General features: G+C 47.5%; 1 protein-coding gene across 1 annotated transcript in view; it reads left to right on the top strand.

Annotated features, from left to right (window-relative positions):
- Positions 1 to 424: 424 nt before the first annotated feature.
- The window catches only part of FHOD3 (formin homology 2 domain containing 3), a 468,593-nt gene continuing 460,124 nt past the window's right edge, over positions 425 to 8,893 (top strand). The window contains exon 1 of the mRNA XM_012802005.1: positions 425 to 589. Within this exon, the coding sequence (XP_012657459.1) occupies positions 425 to 589 (165 nt within the window). The remainder of the gene's footprint in view (positions 590 to 8,893) is intronic.

Here is an 8,893-nt window from a genome sequence, read left to right as displayed (position 1 = left end):
ACCCGGTCCCTCGGGCTCCGAAGGCTGCAGCTCTGCCCAGGAATCCCGGCCCCAGGGGCGCACGTGCAGTCGAGTCTGCCCACCCAGCGTCCCCGCCCCGCCACCGGCCTTTGGCGCAGGGCTGCGGATGCCGCACAAGCCCTTCTCCCTTTCTCTTTCTCGGCGGGTCCCCTAGGTCTCGGCAGCTCAGCCGGCTGCTGGGGACACCGAGGAGGGGAGGAGCCGGAGGTGGAGGGGAAGGAGGCAGCCCCGCCCCTGCCCCGCCCCCCGCGGCCGGAGCCCCGGCTGCAGCCGGGCGCGCAGGAGCCTGCGAGCCCGCGAGCCGGCGAGCAGCGGTTGCGGCCTCCCCTTAGCTCAGCGACCGGCGTCCCGGCCCGCGGCCCCGCTAACCCCGGGGCCCGCGACCCCCCGGCAGGGATGCATCATGGCCACGCTGGCTTGCCGGGTGCAGTTCTTGGACGACACGGACCCTTTCAACAGCACCAACTTCCCTGAGCCCAGCCGGCCGCCGCTGTTCACGTTCCGCGAGGACCTCGCGCTCGGCACTCAGCTGGCCGGGGTCCATAGGCTCCTGCGGGCGCCGCACAAGGTACGGCTCTGCGGGGTGGCCGGGACCCCGGGACGCAGCCCCTACCACGCTGCGATCAGGGATCGTGTTCCGTGGGCTGGCTGGGCTGGGCGCGGTCCTGGGGGGACAAGCGTCCCAAAGTAGAACCCCTCCTGGTTAGTTTGAGGGGCCCCGGGTACCCGCCGGCTGGCGCAGGACCCTCCGGGGCGAGCGGGAAGAACACCCAGAGCCTGTGGCGGGTGCGGCCGAGCAGGTGCCGCGCGGGCCAGAGGCTGGATGGAGGAGGTTCCCCGGCGCCTCGCCGTTACCTCGGCTGGGTGGGCGGGGTGGGGCTCCTACGCGGGCAGTCGGCCCCAGTGTCCCGGCGGGCACCGAGCTGGGTGCAGAAAGAACCCGAGTCCCGTGGGACTCAGGTCCCTCTGAGGAGATCCCTGAGTAACGCCTGGGACAAAATCTCTTTCAGGCCTCTGGGGCCGCTGTAGGCGGCCGTGCGACCCTGCGACAAAGCACGCTTCCCGGGGACACCTCCCCCTCCCCCGGGGGCACCGCTGGGGACGCCGACTGCGCACTGCGATCGCGCGCGGAGTATCCCCTTTTTCTTCTGAGAGGCAGGTGGCCTTGGGAACCTCCGAGGAGCAGTCGCCGTGGGAGGAGGGGCGGGGGCGCGGAGGGGCGGCGCTCTCACAAAGCCTCAGCCTGGTTGCCCGAAATGAGTGTCCTCCGGGAAGAATGGCTTCTCAGTCCACCCGTTAGAGAGGGTGGCCTTTAAAAAAAAAAAAAAAAACCCTTTTCAAGAGGACAGGCGTCTTGCAAAGTATTTGTTGTAAAGAACTGGGCATTGAAAGCTAATCATTTAGTTACCCAGGAAAACCCTTCCTCCCACTTAAACAGATTGAACGCAGCATGAAGAATTACTCCCCAGAATATTTTCTGCTTAGGGTTCGTATCAGAGCTTGGGGATGATTTATTTCTTGAGTATCAACACTGATATTTTTGGAATAAATAACCCTTGGTGCCAAAAGGAACAAAATTGATATAAAAAATTCTGCAGATTGCTACATGATGTTCACCTGCGTTGGAATTGGAGGAGGAGGTTGTGTGTGGAAACCGTGGACTTTGACAGTGGCGTTTTTCCTTCTCTCCTGGTATATCAGTGCTCTTCCCTACTTAATTAGTAACCGTTTTTCAGGAATAAGGAATGGGGCAGTTTTCTTTCATTCTCTCCATATTGGTGAAGGGCGGATACAGTCACTGTACATAGAAACCTATCTGGCCATAAAAGCGTGTTTGAATGGGAGGCAGAGGGACCGAATGCTGTATTATGGATTCAGCTTATCAGAATCACTTCTGTAAATTATTTGGTTCTTCTCCATTAGTGCTTTTAGTTAAAAGTTTTCAAAGAGCTTCTTTTACATCATGATTATTTCATTCATTTTGGTCTCTGATTACAGTGATCTTTTGTTGAAACCACTGAAAACTCAAAATTGTGGCCCTGTGACCTTGAAGTGGTTTCCTTGGATTTCCAACCCTGTATACATGGGCTGACCTTTTAAGCTGAGAGCTGGAGTGTGTTTTTATGTTTCCATGGAATAGGCCTGTAGTTTTGATGGGGTGTCCTGGTCTGGTCAGAGGAAATCCTGATGCTCTCACTGGGCCTTCTCCCTACCCCTGCCTAGAGGGCACAGATCAACAGTTGTACTGGGTCATGGAACTTTCTAGTGTGGAATGAACAGACCAGCAGATGTCTTACAGAGACCCTTGACAATTGTCTTGGGGACCAGCCAACCTCAGTCTCAGATTCTTTTACCCAAGACCCCTGTGGTCTATTCAGATGTCTGTCACTACTTTTCCCGTCTAGAGTACAGTGAGTGGCTGATTGTACTAACCAGGGTTCCTGTAAGGCAGAAGTCAGATGTTTTTGTGCCTAAGGACGTGTTCATGTTGTCGAGATGGTAGTTAGCTTCTGGCAGAGAATGGTAAAATTGGATGCTTCATCCCTGACAGAGCTAATGCGTTTGAAGCCTTGGCATGTTGTGTGCTCTATGAGGACAGACTCTCCATGCATGATATCATTTCCTACCACACAGCACCATGAAGGAGGGTTTTTATTATCCCTGTTTTAAAATGAGGAAATGGAGGCAGAGTGATTAACTAACCCCTTTTCTGCTAGAAATGGGGGCCTGAGATTCAGTCCAGGCCCTTGTGACTGGAGACCTCAGTGTTTTTCCCTTCCCTGGGCCAGTTGTGTGGCTGTGGGCAGAAGCCTCGCCTCCTGGGGCTTCCGTTCCATTACCTTGAAGAGTTCACCCTATAACCTTAGAAGGCAAGATAACTTTTTGGCCCTGGGGGCAGGCAAATATTACAAGTGTTACAAGCGAATAAGAGCCTGGAGGTAGAATTCCTGGCCTGGTAGAGTTCACAGTCAGAAGTGGGAACATTTAGTTAGCAACCCTGCTCTGAATTAGCCAGTGGTGAGGGAATGGGCAAGTTATCATCCCAGGGCCCTGCCCCTGTTAAACTTCCTTCACAGGTTCCATGGAACTGGGCAAGAGGGGGAATTCCTTGCAGGGAGGTGTCTTGGGTGGTAGAAAGAGGGGAGGAAGGAGCACAGGCGTGGGGTATGCAGACATTCTCAGTGGTCTCCACTGTTTCTGCACATTTAAATCCCCTAGGAAGTAAATTTTTGATTGAAGTAGATCACACGTACAGAAAAGCCTACAGAGTGTAACTTGCAGCTGGATGAATTCTCACAAAGGGAACACACCTGTGTAACCATCCCTGCGAAGGCCTCTTCAGATGGTGCAAATTTTAAAAGCTCCCCTGGGGATTCTTCTGTGCTGGGACCCTTTGAACTGGAAGATCTCTCAGGCCTTTCTTGGCTGAAGCTTGTGTCTGGATGTCTTTTCTTAACCTAATGATATGTTAATTTAGCTCAAGTCTGCTGATTCCGTTAGAAGTTGTTCATTTAACAAAACTATTGTCTCGGACGAAAACAATAAATTTTGTTTATTGTACTTTCATCTTTTTTGTAGTAGTTCTAGGGAGGATAATTAAATAAATCATTAGTTTGGTAACAAAACGGTCAAACATGTGCCATATTCTCAGTGGGGAGATGTTCATTTTGGTGGTTATATATTTTGACTGGACTAGGTGAGGACTTCCATTTCTCTTTCAAATGCTGCATAATGAGGTGTTTATTTCTGGCTTACTATTTAAAGAAAATTTGTAATTATAGGACTAATAACTTAAGAAAAACTATGCAGTAAAATTAGTAGAAATTTAGGAAAATACTGTAAAATTAGTAGAATTGGATGCCTTTTAAAACTTAAAATTTGTTGGTATTGATTGATAACCAAAAGCATTTAAAGATCTAAGGATTCCCTTATGCCTTTGATAGATAAAACTGGGCTTGTAGAATATTTTGACAAAATAAGTAATGGCTAGTTTATATGTCAAAATGGTGATTATGACTTAGTAATTTAATTCAGGAAACATTTTGTTGCCTGCTGTGGACTGGGCCGAGTGCATTTATAATAACTACCATGTCCTAGGCATTTGCCTGAGCCAAGGACCATCCTAGACAAGGTAGAATGTCACCAAGCCCAATGTGGTCATGGGGCATACAGCCTCTGGTGCATCTCATAGTAGGAGAGACCAAGATTGGAAGGATGTCCCCTGGTCATGTGAGTGAGAAGTCCTTGAGTTGGCATTTGACAGCAAGTGTAAGCTTTTGAGGACTCAACATTTTTTCTTGAATGTTCTCTTTCCTGGCTGCCCATCCATGTTTCAGGATGCATCCTCTCATTGGATTAACTACAAGAGCACCGTGTTCATTTCTGTCTCACTACCTTTGTCTTTGTGGTTACCTTGCTGCCTCGCCTAGCCTAGGTGTAAAGCAGCTGATTGCAGTGAGGACTAGATCACTGCTATTCCAAATGTGGGTGGGGCATCACCTGGGCTCCTATTAGTTTGTTTGTTTGTTTTTGCCATTTTTGGCTGGGGCTGGGTTTGAACCCACCACCTCCAGTATATGGGGCCGGCGCCCTACTCCTTGAGCCACCGCCTCCGCCCCTGGGCTCCTATTAGAAATGCACACTCTCAGGCTTCTCTGCTGAATGAGAACAGGCATTTTCCCAAGGTGCCCTAATGATTCTGGTGCACACTACTGTCTGAAAAGCATGGATTACAGGTGATTTAGGTCAGGCTCTCAGCACACGGAAATTCTCACTCTTTTCCCTTTTCACAGATAACTTCCTTGAGAGTGAGGACCTAGCTGTCCCATTTCGATTGTTCTTATTGAAGCTGAGTAGAGCTAAGACAGAATGTGCACTAAGGTGATTGATTGGTGTTAGTTTTAGAACACAAATCCACTGGTATTATTCACTAATGAATTTCCATCTTAATCCTCTTAAGAGACACATCTGTTTGCTACATTACGTTAAGATTTTTCAAAGGTGAGATCATTAGTAAATTTGGCAAGTGTGTTGTGTCATAACATTTTAGGACAACACTGTTTGAGAATGTTGTATGAACTGCTAAAAGCATCTTCATGTAAGCAGAGTTGAATTTGACTCCGTTGTAATTAGCTCAGTTGGTTGGAGCCTCGCTATTGAGATCAGGATCATGGGATTGAACCCTTTATGGGTCAGTTGGCTTTGTTTTATGCATGGCCACAGACTGCCTCGGTAACCCAGACAGACGTCCAGCAGGTGCTGTCATGGCTCCTTGCAAGGATCTGGATTGGAACAGACTGGTAGCAATCTCTGGAAGGGAAGGGGGCTGCTATGTGCCGGGGGCTGCACTCTAAGTCTCCATGTATAACTTCATCTAAGCTCGCAACAACTCTAGCAAGCAGATAGATGAGGAATTCTCAGTTAACAGATGAGGAAACTAAGGTACAGAGCGATTAAGCAGGTTGCATGAGGCCACAGTGCTTTTAAGTGAAGGAGCCGAGATTTAAGGTCAGGTCTTTTTTTACTCCAAAGCCTGTAGCCAACTGTGTCCCATTATTAGAAAACCAACAACACATGCTTTCTGTGCGGCACAGGTGGGGGTGGGGTGGGATGGGGTGGAGTTGACTGCATTGCGACTGCCTGTCACTCACAGGGCTGCGATTTAAATGGCTGTGCTGGGATAAGTCCTTCCAGGGTTGACGCTCTGTTAGTCTGTGCCTTTTGTCCTCAGCGTCCAACCTGAGTCCCTCAGGAAAGCAACAGGAGTGCCATTGCCCTCCCCTTCTGGACTCTTAATCATGGCAGCTTTAGAACTGATTAACATGCTGAGGCCAATTTAGGAATACCCCTCCCCCACCTCCTTTCTTTGCATGGTTTATTTCTCTCTAAAGGTGAAACTTTTAAATGCATGGGAACTTTTCCATCTTTAGATGGAGGACAATTGCCTGTGCTTGGCAACCTCCACACCTCATCTCATGGTACCACTCCTGGTGTCTACGATTGGCTTGGCAGCATAGGCAGAGTCTTGGGTTTGTCAGTATCTGCTCCTTTCTAGAGACAGATTTTTTTGTGGGGTCCGGGGAGTGGAGGTGGTGGACCATTTCTGGTACTTGTTCTGAAAGAACAAGGGAAAGAAAGAATGGGGAAAATTAAGTTATAATGGGTGTTAATACCATAGGGAAGTAATCAGCAAGATCCAGGTTGTGTGAAATTACGGTTTCTCCGACCAATAAATAGCAAAGAAAAAAAAGGTGGAAGGAAATCTTAGATGGAAGGAGATTTAAGAGCTCTATCAAGCAATGGCAGTGGTGTCTAACTGATCATTCAAACACATCAGAAATAAACGTTTGGGATCACTGGTGAAATTTGTACAATGGCAGGATATTTGATAGTAAATGTTAATTTTAAAGTGTAATAACAATATTGCGGTTATGTATAAATAAGAGTTGATATCTTTCAGAGATACATACTGAAATATTTACAGATGAAACCACATGATGTCTGGAATTTGCTTCAAAATGATCCAGGGTGAGAAACAAGGAGGTGATCAGTGGCTAGATGGAATGAGATAGACTGTGAGTTAGAGCTGGATCATGGGTACACGGAGAGGGGTCCTGATGCTCATAACGTACTTTTGTACATGTTGAAATTTTTTTAATAAAAGAGCTGAAAAAATTAGGTTACGATTCCAGTGTTCCCTTTGGGATCCGAGCTCTTTCATTAAGCCTCCTCGGGTGTTCTGAGCTTGTTTGCTAAGGTCGAAATGGCTAACAGTGAATTTTTTGTCATGCCTCCATTGACATTTTTCTTCCTCCCCCGATGGTTGCGTTCTCATTAGGATCTTAGAAAAGAATCATAGGACATCTGTCTCTTTGTGTTCAGGATGTCTTTCTAGGCTCAGTCAGTTCCCATGATGAAGTAAGCAGTCAGTTACCTAAACTATTAGTTTAGTAAAGGTAATGCTAAAGTAGAGATACCATACCTGTGGCCTCAGTGTATGCCTTTATAATTTTGCTAAGGCCGTGATGATGATACCCATCTAAAGGGCACTCCATTTCCTGGTGGCTGTTGAAGTCTGCAGAACCACACCAGGGGCTGGCCTGATTTGAGTGGGCCGGCTCTGCCTTCATCTTCAGTAAACCTCAAAAGCAGATCTCAGTTTAAGGTGAATGGTAGTGGTGTTGTAAGGAGTATGAAAATGTAAGTTGATCAAATGTGCATACCTTGGCACTCTACGATTACAGTCAACTTCAATTTTGTATGGTCAGATGAACCTATTTGTGGATTAACTTTGAAGAGAGGGAAAGATAATTTTTCAAAAATGTTACCATGAGTCAGCAAAAATATATACCCAGAAGTCTATTTTTAGAGATGCATAGTGACAAACGGAATCTGCATTGTACCTGCTTAGAAACTGGGAACACAGCTCCTCCTCACCAGTTAGTTTTGTAATCTAGAAGTTAAAATGTTAGACTCCAAGGAAAAATGTTTAATGTTAGAAAATAAATGTTAGAATTTTGATGAAGTTGAGAAAAGGGAAAATGTTAACCTATTTGCAGTCCCACATAGCGCAGTATTCCTAGATTTGGGAAAAAAAGAGAAAGAAACAAGTCTCATATAGAGAGACTATTAACATTCATATTATTGAATATTTTTAGCATTCTTGAAAAAGTGATAACCAAGAAGGAAGCTCCTTTGGTGTTGACACCACTACCCTGCCTCCTTATGTACTGACTTTTATGGCAGGGAATGAAATGCCAGGGTCTTATCCTGAATATGTGGGGGCAAACCCAGGATTTTTTATGTTCTCAGAATAGAAGATAACACCGGCATCTTCTGACTGGTCCATCAGAGCCAAAGAGTGGCTTGAGGTTTATAGCAAATGACCCAGTGGGTCAAGGCTACTAGCTTGCATGGCTAGACGCTGACTGGTGGGAGACTCCCAGCAGTGGGTCCTTTGAAGAGAGGATGAGGAGGGTCCCTGTGGCCAAACCAGGGTTATACACAGCCTGTACCTTAAAGAAGTGTATGCATATTTCAAGTTATATCTCTTTCGCACCTGTTTTATCTATGATTTGAGGTCACCTTCTCCAACTCCCCTGGTTCTAATTTCTACTCTAGCATCCATGGGAATATCTCTGATAATGTGTGAAAACCTGCTATTACCAGGGCTGAGAACTCTGGTTTACACCATCCTATTTCCGCAGGTTTTTTTTTGAGACAGAGTTTCAAGCTATTGCCATGGATAGAGTGCCGTGGCGTCACAACTCACAGCCACCTCAAACTCTTGGGCTTAAGCGATTCTCTTGCCTCAGCCTCCCAAGTAGCTGGGACTACAGGCGTCCACCACAATGCCCGGCTATTTTTTTTGTTGTTGCAGTTGTTGTTTTTTTAGCTGGCCTGGGCAGGGTTTGAAACCGCCACCCTCGGTGTATATGGCTGGTGACCTACCCATTGAGCTACTGGTGCTGCCCCTATTTCTGTAGTTTTATTAAATGAAAGCCAAATTTAATATTGTTAAGGGCGCTGCACCTGGAAACCCAGCTTTTAACCCCCTGTGAACTATTAGGAGACTTGTTTCTGGAAATCACTGTTGCTGTGGCCCTCTGGTTCCATTATGCAGGGGCCCGCAGCTAGAAGGTGCTGGAGTCCTAGGAAAGCAGCCACTGGAGGGGCTGCCGTGTCCACACTGTGGGGAATGTGGAGCGCTCAGAGCACACTCCTTGGTGCTGCTTCTGAGCCACGTCCCGCCTGCAGCCTCAAGGTGCATTTCTGGTCTCTCTGCTCCATTGTGGGCCTGTATGTCCCTGTGCTAACCCTGCACTGGCGTACTGTAGCTTACAGTGAGTCTTAATGTCTGGTGGGGCTTCTT

The sequence above is a fragment of the Otolemur garnettii genome, unplaced genomic scaffold, assembly GCF_000181295.1.
Source record: "Otolemur garnettii isolate 467f Iridium unplaced genomic scaffold, OtoGar3 scaffold00012, whole genome shotgun sequence".
Lineage (NCBI taxonomy): Eukaryota > Metazoa > Chordata > Mammalia > Primates > Galagidae > Otolemur > Otolemur garnettii.
Note: the sequence above shows the minus strand (reverse complement) of the source record. Positions and strands in the feature narration are given on the sequence as shown.